This window comes from Rhea pennata, chromosome 1 (genome assembly GCF_028389875.1).
Source record: "Rhea pennata isolate bPtePen1 chromosome 1, bPtePen1.pri, whole genome shotgun sequence".
In the NCBI taxonomy this organism is placed as follows: Eukaryota; Metazoa; Chordata; class Aves; order Rheiformes; family Rheidae; genus Rhea; species Rhea pennata.
In genome coordinates this window covers 133,110,951-133,126,107 of record NC_084663.1, presented here as the reverse complement: position 1 = coordinate 133,126,107, position 15,157 = coordinate 133,110,951, and the positions used below count along the sequence as shown (strand labels likewise).

At 37.0% G+C, this 15,157-nt stretch overlaps 1 protein-coding gene across 6 annotated transcripts in view; it reads right to left on the bottom strand.

The window, feature by feature from the left end:
- RPS6KA3 (ribosomal protein S6 kinase A3) overlaps positions 1–15,157 on the bottom strand; it is a 74,665-nt gene that overhangs the window by 26,226 nt on the left and 33,282 nt on the right. For 5 of the 6 annotated variants that reach the window (XM_062600607.1, XM_062600614.1, XM_062600576.1 and 2 more), the window contains exons 4-9: positions 13,240–13,321; positions 6,322–6,402; positions 5,192–5,271; positions 4,541–4,647; positions 2,007–2,044; positions 1,491–1,633 (exon numbers count right to left, since the gene is read on the bottom strand). In XM_062600607.1, the coding sequence (XP_062456591.1) occupies positions 1,491–1,633; positions 2,007–2,044; positions 4,541–4,647; positions 5,192–5,271; positions 6,322–6,402; positions 13,240–13,321 (531 nt within the window). Of the gene's footprint in view, positions 1–1,490; positions 1,634–2,006; positions 2,045–4,540; positions 4,648–5,191; positions 5,272–6,321; positions 6,403–10,586; positions 10,623–13,239; positions 13,322–15,157 lie in introns of those variants that run through there. The other variant, XM_062600597.1, reaches the window with a different exon arrangement.

Here is a 15,157-nt window from a genome sequence, read left to right as displayed (position 1 = left end):
GTAACACTAGCAGAAAAGTGGCCAAACGATTAAGATATCTTTCTAGTCTCTGTTTCTATGCTATAACTGCCGTTCAGTCTCAGATAACATGTACAATCACTTGAATTCTTCTCAGAGATTGCACTAATGAATTACTTAAGAGTGGGTACGTACAGATTGTCTATGAAATTTATCATGTGAACTAGAGATGCAAGCAATGAAAACATGTCTTAAAAGAAAATTACACTGTTTTCCATTTATTAATTTAGAGAATTTTAAGGCCATATTTTCAAATTCAAAACAGAAGCAAAAGTATTTTAAATGCAGTGCACTTAGACTGTGGAAGTTACACCAGTCAAGTCCAGTATCTTTCAGCAGTTTTTAATCTTAACATAAATACTTTAGAAGCACAAAATTATGTTTTCCGATTCTATAAACTAAAGTTGAAAATTTTAAACTATGCTTTCAACAACAAATAGCCTCAACTACATTGTAGTTATTTAATTGATGCCCAAGCTTCATTTTGACATAGAGGCTGCTCAGAGCTTACAGCAATGCTAAAATGTGTTCTCACTGATAAAATGTGCAGTTGCGAGGGTGTACATGTGTGTGTCTATCTGGAGAAAGTTTAGTTACCAGGTGCTACTTTTACACAGTCAACTTTCAGATCATATCAGCATTCCAAATGGTAAAAAGGTGATAGGATAGCTTATTTTCAAGACATAAGAGTCCTCATACTACAAAGCCCATAGATTGGTTGTACTGTTATAGTTACATAGGTACTACAGAAGCAGTACGGAACAAAACCATTTCCTTTCAAAAAATACAATTATTTAATCTTGCTGTCAAAAACACACACAAAGATAAATATTAGAAGTCACTCAGCATGCCTAAACTACCATATATGATCATTTTCTTTTTTAAATCTGTATTTACTATGCAAATTAGTTCCTCTGACCCTGCAACTTAACAAGTTAGCTTCCTGCAGAATCATCATTATGGATGGTCCTGCTGACAACTATACTGCATATCAGCTCTGTGTCATTCAGATTATTTTGAGATGTGCAAAGTAAGATCTGCCAATATTTCCTTAACTTTTAATTACACTAGAGAACATAATCAGAAAAATAGAGTTTACAGGTTTTTTTCCACTTGAAAGTAAATTCAATTTTAAAATTTGGATCTAGGTTTCTCCCTCACCTTGAAAAACAAATCAATATTTTTTACTCCACATACTTATGTATTCTTGTTAACCTCTCTAATGTTCAACTACAACAGATATGTAATATTTCACTCAAATGGAAATAAAAGGGTAGCATATTACTGATACTGAAAGGAGATCTAGTTCGCATCTTGATCCAAACTCTGCAGTGCTGTTAATTTCACATGATTTGGATTTTTTTTGGTAGTTAAAATTCATTTAAAGCTCACCTTACAATTTAATGTTTGATTTGTTTCAGCAATCTCGCTCAGTACAGTTTTGGTATCATTTACATTTACCAGAAACCTACCATCAAAACACCAAATGACCACCAGTCTGCACTCTGTGTATGGCCTCGTCGATTAACAACTTCTGGTGCCATATATTCCACTGTCCCACAGAAAGAGTAGGCTTTTTTTTCATGATCAATTGACTCTTTGCTTAAGCCAAAATCTGGAAGGGAAAAATAGGTCTGAAATACTATCTGTCTATAGCTGTTTATATGTGCGTGTGTGTTTGTCTATGCATGTATATATATCATTCATATTCTTACCATAATGTGAAATGCAATGCCTTTACCATTCATGTGTATAGCCAAGTATATATGTAAATTAATTTCCCCCACCAAATGATTACAGACCTATAGCATCAGCCTTATGTTCAAAAAAGGTATCTTATTTAAATGTTAATACATTTCAATTATTCAACATTAAATAACACTCTCCACTCCATGAAATTACTTACTAATATTTCTCTGAAAAAGAAAATTCAGAGATTTTTATTATAAACAGAAAAGATCCAGTTGTTGCAATTTCCTTTTATTCACCTGTCAATTTGATATGTCCTTCTTCGTCAAGCAGTATGCTAAAAAACAAAGGAATAAAGTAAGCTATTTTGAGTATCTTAACTGTTATTTTGGAAAATGCACTGATAAGATTTAAGAACAAAAAAGAATAGAATATACAAAGACAGGTAAAAGTGAACATGCATGGAAATGAAACATTAGGATGAGATAATTTAAATGCATATGTTTTGTTTCCTTTGATTCTTTCATATTAAAGAATATAAAACAGAATCAACATATCAGATTTTTGTTAAATTTGCTTGTATTCAGTGTGGCAGACAGTAGCTTTTATCTTGAACTTTCATTTTTAGCCACCTGCATGTCATTATCACAATATTGTTAGAAATATTTTTATTTCTCTTATACTAAGCAAGAAAGCTGTAACAGTTAATATAACATGTCTGCATACATATAAATTGTATATTCATTTGTATTCAGAAATTTCAAAAGGGTGCTGACCTCCAAATAAATATACTCACATAATGAATACCATCACGCTGTTTTTATCAAAGCATAGGACACTAGGTCCCGTAGGACCTATATACTTAAAGCAGGCCTTATGTTTCCATCTATGTTTATGTAAGCACAAGAAAAGCCACGCTTCTCTCAGACACCAACTATCCTTAACAATCACTGAACGCAATGACAATTCAAAGCATTCAAAATGCAGGTCTACGACAACACCTGCACTGCAGTCTGAGAGCTGCATTTCCTCTCTGTGATAACATGCAGACGCTTGTCCATTCCCCCCGTCCTTTCCTTTCCTCATTCCCGTTTCCATGGTGGGAAACGGTCCCACAGTATAGATACAGCCTGTGAGAGTTACTATCATCTCATCTATAACTTGCAAAAAATTTCAACTTTTGAAAAGATGTTGAATCAGATGCATGCAAGACTTAAAATCAAGGTTTTGATAGGTATGGACATACGCAAATTTAAGAAAAAAGCACCTGCGGTATTTGCTGTTTAGTCTTAATAATTACTGTTTCATCTTCCTCCTTATTAAAGTAGATGTTAGCAAAAATTGAAAAAAACTGAAGTCCTCTTGCTTTCCTTTCAAAATTTTCTATTTGGTAAGCTTGTTTTCCTCACTTCATAATTACTCAATAGAACACTTTCAAGGTTTAAAGGTAATTCATCTCCCTGTTTGTCTGTAAGTCATCAAGGAAGATCATATATATCTGAAAATACTGTCACAGACAACACAGAATATTAAGCATCAAATACCTCAAGATATGCTGCAATTATGTTTGGGATATCAGACACGAGAAGAAATAAGAAAAATGATTTCTCCCCCTTAGATTAGGTGCAACTCCCACTCAACCCCTAAATATGTCTAAATTGCCCATCTGAGTATGAATCTTGCCCCTTCCTGTCAGACAGTACTAAAAATTTTTAAGTTTCCGTCCATCTTTTACAAAATCTATACTAATGGAAACTCCATGTAAGTCAGCTTTTCGGATTTTTCTCATCCGTGTTTGCCCTTTCCACCAATACTCTACATGAGACAGTTAGCTCACATAAACTTTTCAGGTTTTCTATATAAGGCGTAATAGAGAATTGAGATCAAAGACATTAGGGCTGCACAATAACTACAGATTTCCCGACACTAAGACAGAGTACATTAACCATCTGATTAAGCACAACTGAGGAGATGCACACTTTGTATTTTCGCTTAGGACATCTCTCCAGGTAAACAGTAATGCTGCAGCATACACAAAAACTTCAGCATTTTATATCTGAGAGGTCCAAATGTTCCAGATAGTACTACTGACAAGACAAGAAACATTTTCTTCTTCATATCTTGTAAAACCTAAGAGAAGTAATGAAGGAAGGAAAGAGTAGATAGAATTCAGTCATTTGAAAGAGGCAGGGATGAGTAAACTATTGAGAAGTAACACTACACTGTAGTGCACTGTAGTAGTGTAATTGTAGCTTTAAGCCTGTTCTAAGTTTTCTGTGTAATTATTTAATTGTCAATAGTTTAAGTAAAGTAGGTGACTTACTATTTTCACATTTTACTTCAAACTGCAAACTCCTTTCCAAAGCTGACTTTTAAAATACATTGCACTCAGAGCATAAAAAACTGTTTATAGTTAAGCTTTCAAATGCAGAAATACAAAACTCAGCTGTAACCTCACGCCACGTATTTGTTTTTACTTTATCTTTAGTCCAAAAACTCTACAGTAACACCAAAAACAAAAGCATAAAAAGAACTCTTCCCAAAACAAACAAAATACACGTATCCTTCCCTATTCTGCACTCTGCAACACTTGGAAAATGAAAGGTGTATATTTTCCAGTATACTTAAAGCCACAGTAACAGGGATGTACTCAAACTAGATGCTCATTTTCTAGTGGAAATAAAATCCAATCCTTTTAATTAAACAAGGTTTTTTCCTCCCCTGTTCACCCTACAAAGTAAACTACAAAGTTTAACAGCTGGGAAGAGAAGCGGACAAGTAGAACTGCTATAAAAAACAAATTAATATTGCATTTGCTGCAGCTGATTCTTACTTTTCTGGTTTCAGGTCCCTGTATATTATTCCAAGACTATGTAGATGATCTAAAGCAAGTGCTAATTCCGCCAAGTAAAATTTAACATCATCTTCCGTGAACATCACCTGAAAAAGCAAAATTATTTATTTAAAATATAAAACTTCTCAAGTTCCCATCAGCACTGAGCATCTGAGTCGTTTTGCAAAACATGTCTTCAAAATAATCACAGTCATTCTGATAAAAAAATCAGAAATTCAAATTGCTTGCTTAGACAAATTCAGATTTTATTATCAAAAAATGATACACAAACTACTTAATTTAAATCCAACAAATACTTCATATAAATATATATTCTGAGACACGTATTGAAACGTAGTAGCAGTAGCAGAAAAACTACGCCAGATGTAAAAACAACATAGAGAGACTGCTTGCCGAAGCTTTTTCAAAAACAATGTAAATTACAACAACAGCATACTGATGAAGTGGATACTTCGTGTAAGAAAAACACACACACACACACATATATATATATATGTATGTATGTATGTATATATTTAAAAAAATTCAAAACTTTATTCAATGAAAACAAAATCAAAACTAAACTCTCCTAATATAAGCAGCTAGTAGTCAATTTTTTTATTTTAAAAATTTGTTTTGATAAAAGTTTACCTCTTTGGATAATCGTGTAAACAAGTCTCCTCCCCTGAGAAAATCCAAAATAAGATATAGCTTCCCTTCTGTTTGAAAAGCTGAAAAGATCAACATAAAAAAATTAAACACCATCTTTTTTTTAAGATACCACCTATCTATTTTTACAGAAGAATAATATGTCAAAACAATTTACCCTTGATTTCATTATCTATACTATTCTTTTTCCTTTTTGGAATAATTTAATTAAAAAATTAACTTTTTTTTAATCATGAAGCAAGTAAGTTTTGTACTGTGTGAAAGTAAATCAAATCATTAATGGAATTCATAAAAAATGAATTAGTCAGCATTTCATTCCAAATTTTGGCAGTAGAAAGCCTAGACTTAAAAGGGCAGAACTAGTGCATTCTAATACTTCCAGAAACTCAGCTTGATAGGGAGATCTAGTATAGTGTGCATTAGAGAGAAAATTAAACAGTGAAAGCTACATTATATAAGCCACCTCAGAGAGGGACAGATCAGAAGACTGAACTATGGAAAATCTGGATCTTAAAGGAAAAGTATTAATTAAAGCGTTCTCGTTTGTAAGAATAGCAGCACAGCGTGTTCAAACAAATACTTTATGTTGATACAATAAACAACATTCGCTCTCTTTTTTGGTTTACTTTCTGCATGACACATTAAGAATAACTTTCTTTTTCCCCCCTAATGATTAAATTTTTATGGTTGCCAATACCACCGAAATGAAGAGTCATATTCCCACCAACAGCGATGCAATTGGAAGTAATGCAACTATATGTTGTTGTCTATAGAGCACTTTAAGGATAAGAAATCATTTTAAAAATAAGTGAAAGATATATACAGAAAACACTACATTTTAGAACAAAATGGCTACATATAAACAGATAACTAACTGTCCTTTTAAATAGAGCAAAATGCTATGAACTCAATCCTGTGAAGACTTGCTACTAAGTATTGAGTTAGCGGTATGCATATATGGCAAGAAATTTACCACATAGCAAGCCTTTGCAGGATCAGTGTTTAGATAGTACACTCCCTGCTATGATTCTCAGAACCACTAAGCAAGTATCAGGCACCATCTTGACAAGGACACTTTACTAAGTTTAAAATTGCATCTTTTTGCCACTCACCATAATGTAACTTGACAATAAAAGGATGATTAACTTCTACTAGGATATCACGTTCCATTTTTGTTCGAACTCGATCTCGAACTACAACAGAACAAAGAAAAACAAAACAGAAACCAAATCATACTATGAATCAGTATTTCTATGTTTTCCAATATGCTTCACACTATATACTGTTGTTTCACTGCTATCTACAGGTCATTATACTTTACACAGAAGGAATATGAGACTTGAAAGAATTTATTTCACACTACAGTCCAATAAATCTCCTTATGCATTTCAATTTGCTCCAGTTTCTGCAATCGGGAAAATCTGATACTGGGTAAATAAATTTAGCAAAAGCATAAGAAGCATAACAAAGTATACAGCAGATAGAGGTAACTGCTTAAACAGTATAAAAAAGATGGCCACAAAGTTATAAATAAATTTATAATAAAGATATAGTTATACTGTCACAAAGATGCCTGCACTGGTGCTCATTCAAATAACTTATATTATTAAGAAACAAGTGCTTTCACAATCTGGATGGAAGAAAGTTGTTACTTTCTTTACTATGATCGTGCAATATATCCAATGTACTCTGCTTTCAGACAACCAAAAGGTTTGTTTATTTTAAAGGAAAGTTTACTGACAGAGTGAAGATGTACATGGAGGAATGTATCAGAGTAGGACATCAGAAGCAGTTAATGCTCAAGCTGTCCATGCTGTCCCACTACACTCATTCAGAATGGGACACACGTCTCCTCCCGAGCCACTCTACGTTGAGCTAAGGATCACAAGCAGATGCTCCTGCTACGGGGCTGGCCATCCACAAGGACCAGTAGGGAGCTGGGCACAGTACTCGCACCAGCTACCTGGGTTCCTCCCCTGCCCTTCCCCAGCCTACGCTTGGCTCCCTTCTGAAGCTCCACATACCCCAAGGCACAGGTAAAATTCACCACTCTGACAGATAACAGCAGGCAAAGTTTGCAACAGTGATTTAAGATATTGCATTTCTCTTCCTTTCCCTTATGTACCAGCTTATTACTACCCCCTTGCCAAGCATTACCACTTTTTGAAGTAAATGAACATTTGTAGTGGGGATGCTGGGGTGCTTTGCGTGGGAGAGGGCCATGAGCTGCCCCACAAAAGAAGGGCATGCAAGGAGAAATGCAAACAGATGCACTTGGAGAAATGAAACGGAGATGGCATGTGGAGGGGGGCATTGCTGGGGACACAGCAGGAAGCATTCTGTGCTGCTGCAGGGACACCCCCAAAGGCAGCACAGAGTGCTGGGGACCCACGCCAGGGTAGGGACACCCTTGAGGGACCGCAGCCCATGGAGGACCCACACCGGTGTACGGACTGCTCCGGAGGGACATCAGCCATAAGGGACCCACAGCGGGACAGGCACGCTGCCGAAGGGACACGGCCCACTGGGTACGCGTGTCAGGGCAGAGACAATGAGTAAGAAGGACAAGGCAGCAGCAAGAAGCCAACGAGCCCCAGCCCCAATGTCCACTGCCTCACCAATGGGATCGGCAGGGGGCCAGAGCGCAACCCGTGGTGGAAACATGGGGGAATGGAGATGAGGAGTGGGGAAGAAAGGTGCTGGGCTGAAGCTGAGTCTGAGAAAAGGAGGAGGAAAAGGCATTTCCTTTAATATTAATTGTTTATCTTCTTAATTTCTTAATTCCTGAATCTGCAGTTATAAGTTTTTGTTAACTGGCAATGAATTCCTTGAGTCAAAACTGTTTTGCTTACAACACCACCCAAGTGCAATGCATGAAGTCCAGGTCAAAGTTTAAGGTGCCACCATACTTTGTATAGTAAACAAGCTGAAGTTCAGATTTACCATATAACAAAGTTGAAAAGACTCAAGATGTAAAAGGGTCTTTTAGAAGTTTAGCTCTTCTTTACAGAAGTAGTCACTTACAATAGAGGTATTTAGCAATATAGATAAATTTTCATGAATGAACTTATCAACTTTCCATGTCTGTGCTGAACATAAGATCTTTAAAAAAGAAGGCACGTAAAATACAGTGCCTCCTCAAATACAGAGCAAATACCACATTTGAATATTGACATTAACATCTGAAGTCATAGAAATGTCACAAGGCACTCATGCGATCTCACTATTTCAAAGGTTCAGATGAATTGCAATATTTAAATTTGGAACATTCCTTCTTTGAATAGATTCATTTCAGAAAAAAATTAAAAAGTTTAAAGTGCGCATAGTTACGAAATGGTCACATGGATAACAAAACGTCTTACTGAAAAGCTGGAATAACTCCAAATTCACAGAACCTTAAGCAAAGAAGCATAAGGAAATGAACACATTTCAGACATTAGTATTAGCCAATACTGGGTAATAATTATTATTAGCAATACTGGCTAATACTGGTGGAGATGGTGGAGTTCAGGATCCGGTAGGGAAGAAGTAAGGCAACAAGCAGGATTGCAACCCTGGACTTCAGGAGAGCAGACTTTGGCCTCTTCAGAGGCCTAATTGGTGGAGTCTCATGGGTTAAGGCCCTAGAGGGAAGGGGAGTCCAGGAGAACTGCCTAATACTCAAACATCACTTCCTCCAAGCTCAAGAGCAGTGCATCCCTATGAGTAAGAAGAGCAGCAAAAGGGGCAGGAGACCTGCACGGGTGAGCAAGGAGCTCTTGGCCAAATTCAGACAGAAGAAAATACACAGAATGTGGAAGAGGGGACAGGCTACTTGGGAGAATTATAGGAGTGCAGTCAGAATATATGGAGATGCATCGAGGAAGGCTAAGCCCCAGTTGTAATTGAGTCTGGCAAGGGATGTTAAGGACACCAGGAAGGGCTTCTTCAAATATCAGCAGCAAGAGGAGGACTAGGGAAAACGTGGGCCCACTACTGAATGGGGCAGGGGCCCTGGTGACAAGGGATACAGAGAAGGCAGAATTACTGAGTGCCTTCTCTGCTTCAGTCTTCGCTGCTAAGGGCAGCCCTCAGGAATCCTGTAGCCTGGACGTGAGGGAGAAAGTCCAGAGAAGGGAAGACTTTGCTTTGGTGGAGGAGGATAGGATTAGAGACCTTCTGGGCAGGCTAGACATCCACAAGTCCATGGGCCCTTATGGGATACACCCACAGGTACTAAGGGAGCTGGCGGATGTTGTTGCCAGGCTGCTCTCCATCATCTTTGAGAGGTGCCTGAGGACTGGAAGAAAGCCAGTGTCACTCCAGTCTTCAAGAAGGCAAGAAGGAGGACCCAGGCAAACACAGGCCAGTCAGCCTCATCTCCGTCCCTGCAAAGGGGATGGAACAGCTCATTCTGGATGTCATCTCCAAACACATGGAGGAAAAGAAGGTGATCGGGAATAGTCAGCATGGATTCACCAAGGTGAAATCCTGCTTAACCCATCTGATAGCCTTCTATGACGGAATGACTGGCTGGGTAGATGAGGGGAGAGCAGTGGACGTTGTGTACCTTGACTTCAGCAAGGCTTTTGACACTCTCTCCCATAACATCCTCTTAGGTAAGCTCAGGAAGTGTGAGTTAGATGAGTACACAGTGAGGTGGATTGAGAACTGGCTGAAAGGCAGAGCTGAGAGGGTTGTCACCAGTGGCGTGGAGTCCAGTTGGAGGCCTGTGGCTAGTGGTGTCCCCCAGGGCTCAGTACCAGGTCCCATCCTGTTCAACTTTTTCATCAGTGACCTGGATGAGGGGACAGAGTGCCTCCTCAGCAAGTTTGCTGAGGATACCAAGCTGGGAGAAGCAGCTGACACACCTGAGGGCTGTGCTGCCATTGAGAGAGACCTGGACAGGCTGGAGAGTTGGGCGGAGAGAAACCTCCTGAGGTTCAACAAGGGCAAGTGCAGGGTCCTGCACCTAGGGAAAAATAACCCCAGGCACCAGTACAAGCTGTGGGCTGACCTGCTGGAGAGCAGCTCTGCAGAGAAAGACCTGGGAGTGCTGGTGGATGACAGATTGACCATGAGCCAGCAATGTGCCCTTGTGGCCAAGAAGGCCAATGGTCTCCTGGGCTGCACTGGGAAAAGTGTTGCCAGCAGGTCGAGGGAGGTGATCCTGCCCCTCTACTCAGCCCTGCTGAGGCCTCATCTCCAGTACTGCCTCCAGTGCTGGGCTCCCCAGTACAAGAGAGACATGGAGCTACTGGAGAGAGTCCAGTGTAGGGCTACGAAGATGATCAGAGTGTTGGAGCATCTCCCATATGAGGAACAGCTGCAAGAGATGGGCCTGTCTAGCCTGGGGGGAGAAGACTGAGGGGGGAGTCTTATCAATGTGTATACTTACCTGCTGGCAACGCTCTTCCCAACGCACCCCAGGAGACCATTGGACTTCTTGGCCACAAGGGCACATTGCTGGCTCATGGTCAACCTGTCATCCACCAGCAGTCCGTGAAGGGAGGGTGTCAAGGAGACGGGGACAAACTCTTTTCAGTTGTCCTGTGTGACAGGACAAGAGGCAATGGGCAGAAATTGAACCACAAGAAGTTATGCTTGAATGTGAGGGGGAATTTCTTCACTGTGAGAGCGACAGAGCAGTGGCACAGGTTGCCCAGAGAGGTTGTGCAGTCTCCTTCTCTGAAGATCTTCAAGGCCCGCCTGGATGCAACCCTGTCTAACATGCTCTAGGTGATGCTTGAGCAGGGATGTTGGACTAGATGATCTCCAGAGGTCCCTTCCAACCTTACTGATTCTATGAATACTGACTTTAAAACCTAACTTTTGTCAACTACTATTTCCATGTGCATACTGCTGGAAATAACAAATTGGTTTAGGAGTGAAAACTTTCTTTCACGTATTTTGATAAATTACTTGCGTTGCAGTGTATGCCAGGAGACTGGTAAGTTTCCTGGTGATATATTAAGAGAAAAAAAATTGCTTTGTCAAATTAACTGAGCCTGCTCATTTTTAATTTCTTTCTTAATATGGTTGATGCCAGACTCTCTAGCAATTATTTAGTCCTATTTCTTTCCATCTCTCCTACAGGGGCTTTGAAAGTTGAGACATCCTTTCATTGTACGTTAATAAACTAGTCTCTGCACTAAAATTGTTGTGTGTATTCCTGAACGTGCTCTAAACATTAAAACATTGGACTGTGTTTAGTTACATCAGTGTATTCTGGCTAATACGGCTGCATTCCTCAGAATTGTCTCCCTAAATTTGCTTTGAGAATCATGAACATTGCCTTCAAATAACAAGAAATCTTAAAGGGTATTTTTTAACTCTAATGTTACATTATAAAAAGTCTTCTGGAGTAGATCTGAAAGAGCTGAAGATCCTTAGACAAATCAAGTCATGCAGTGTATTATTTAAAATTACAGTATCAGCTCTTTAAAAATACATCTACCTATTTTTTTCTATTGGAAAAAAATAATAAATATTAATAGACTTCAACAGTAACCTTCATTTGTCTATAACTTCTTTTCTTAAAGCATGAACTTAAACAGAATTCTGTTCAAAAGCACCTGAAAATCCAGCAAAAGCATTGAGAAATGTGGCATCCTCCTGTTACTGACACCTTTCTGCTCATGCCTTTTGCATCCTTGAATTCTTAATGCCTTGAAGCATCTACATTTCTAAGCAAAAGTCACGCTTTCAGTTTCAGGGAGTATCTATCAGTCTCCGCATCCACACACTAATCCACCTTTGACTCCAGCTATTAGCTGGCTTGGGAATGAAAATCTACGGAGAATATCAGAGCAATTGAAATAAATGGATACCACATTCAAAAAAATGTAAGTAAATAATGAGAACCTCTGCCACAAAACATCAAGATATAAGAAACTCTTCAAAAAACACTCAAAGCCTTCTCTAATAGTATTAAATAAAAGTGAAGCATAATGAGATCCACAAGACAGACATTCAACACTAGTTCTTAACCAGGAAAACTTCAGGTTCAACATTTTAACAGAGTTCGTAATTCAATGCAAGTATGCAGTTTTCATTCACTAGTCCCTATGAATGTTTTCAGATGAAAATTCACATTAAAATCACAAATCAGTAAAATAGAGCAATAACATAGGTAACACACCACAGGTTGTTGAAACTCTCCCAAAACTATCACTTCAATTTCAACTGTAGCCATGAGTTACTTTAAAAGAATCACAAATAGTCTCAAATACAGAAGTATAAAACAAGGGCATGAAGAAAAAAATCATACAAACACACACACACACATATATATCACAGTTAGGGGATTTACAGTGTGATAGATCCCTTTCCTTTTCATCTATAATTGAAAATACATTTTTTCCTTTTTTCTATGGTAAACTACAGGACAAGAACTGAGACTGTTCAGGTGTGAACTTTTTATTTTGTTACTGATATCACCCAAACACCCAAGAAACTAAACATTTTAAGGACTCTTTTTAAAATTCATTTTTTTTTCAAGCAAATAAGATCGACCTAAATTTTCATGAAATATATCTTATACCCAGAGCAAGTGCTAAAGTTTTGGGAAAATATACAGTACATTGCTGATATAAAAGAAATTAAACTCTTGTGTTAAGAGCTTTTATAATAAAACAGCTGATATAATGTCCTTGTAAATATCATGACCTAAATTTAAACTGAGCAGAAGGCTGGAACTATATCCTTAGTGATGTACAGCAAATGTAAAAAGGAAGGATATTAAGTTTCAACTAACAGCTCAGAAGCAAGTCAGCTGGCAGATATAAAACAGCTACCCTAGTAAAATCATCCTGCTACAAACAATGAAAAGGAGCTAACACTTAAAATAGGAGAGAATTTATATACCCACATAACCCTATCAATGCAATATTTCTGAGTACTACGTTCTTCAGGGTTTACAAAACAAAGCAGTAAGTTCTACTGTTTGCTGTTTGGTAACAGTAAGCTCTAAGATACAATCTTTTTAAATGCCTGTAAGTAAAAATTAAGTTTTGTTATTACATCTATCACTTGCTCTAAACAGTACATACCTTTCAAGGTGGCCTTTTTTAATACCTTCATTGCATAAAGCTGTCTAGCATCTGATCCTGAGATTTTTTTGACAAGAAATACCTGCATTGAAAAAGAATTTGTAAAAGAAAATAAGGATAAGACAGATTACTATATTTGGCTATTTACTTCTTCCATCACTTTTTTTTTTAAGATTCTGTAAAACCCGAATGCAAGGTTTCCTTACATTTTTATGTACTATCCCTTTCATAAACTAAAAGGTTCATTCAAGGCAAACAATCTGTGAAATTATGATTTAACTTAATTGATTTCAACAAATAAAAGCACAAATTTGAATCTCTCAGAAATTAAGAAAAATCTACATGAAACATGAAATTCAACTTTCTAATTGTCTTGTTAAAAAAGTCTTTAAATATTAAAATACAGAATATTAATATAAATCTCTCAAGTATAAAGTAAAATCCTGACAAAAACCCCTATAAACTTATGAGAACCAACCTCTTACATACCTTTTTTGATACATCATGGTTGAATTTTACATGCACCAATAAAGTAAAACCAGACTCTAGCAAAAGGAGCTCATTTCCTTTTCTAGAGTAATAAGATTTTGAGTGGAATTGATTTTAATATCTTTAATCCAAAACGAATTCCAGTAGAATCAAATTTTAGATTTAGTAATGAGAAAAGTAAAGTATACCGGTCATAGGTTTTCTGATTGTTTAGGAGAAAATGAGGAAGACAGTGGTAAATGAAAATGCTGAACAAGTGTTCTATTATATGAATTTTATCTGTTTTTCTTTTTTAAATACAATTCACACTTATGTTTAACATTCCTTTGCATTACCAGAACAGCACGAAGAGGCCTTGAAAAACAGGCAAGATAGTCTCTTTAAACAGAAGCAGTGAGATCTTCTCAAATTATTAGTATAAATAGATTCCTGTTTTTTTGTAATATTATTCTTTTTTGCATAAAGGCTAAAGCAACTGAAGAGAAGTAGTACTTTTCTGGTATTATGAATCAGCTGAATAGTTCTTTTTACTTTTTCAAAACTTGCCTACAAAGAAATACACAGCATTGAACTTAGTTTTATCAAGACAATCAGAAGAATTGCTGAAGTGATCACAAGTTTATTAGCTTATAGTTCTTTATCCTTGAATGATTTACTTTAGTATAATTCTGGATGAAATCAAACAACATAGGAAATAAAGAATCTTTGGAATCAGGCTTCCCCATGAATGCTTACTAGTTTGAGAACAGAATGTAACAGTTTCTAAATACCCAAATTTCCAATCTTAATTGGAACTGCTAGTTCAATTAATACAACTACTAGTAACTTTCTATCACTAAAACAGGATTGGACATTATTCTCATCTTCCTCATATCAAATATTTGTTTGGTTTTATATACTGGAATGTAACATTTTGCAGTTATGACTTTAATGTAAGGCTGAAAACGGACTTCAAGGCTCTATTTGCTTACATGGCATACTCGTTTGTTTCTCAAAGATCTCTTTGTCACATGAAATTAATGCTTTAAGTTGGATTTGAACAGCTAAATGTATGGATCATGTACAACTAGAGAGAACTCAGTGTGGGCAATACCCACTAAAATCAAGATAATTTGTGTCTTACCCAAATTATGACAAATAATCCCTAAAATAACACTGGGGTATATCATGTTTAATGCAATGACTAAATTGTCTAAAATCTGTTCTTAGGATTACAATCCATTACAAAAATAAATTCTTCCTATAGTTTCTGTATGGGCAATAAGTCACCATTCACAAGTTAGCAACTGGGATTTTTTTCTTCAATATTTCTCAATTACTTTTACTATGTTTATTACATTTTGTTGTGTCCCAACCCTGATCCCCTCAAACACAGTAGATTAAGAGGTATAGAAAAACAACACCCTTTTTTAAGGGTGAATACTTTTTA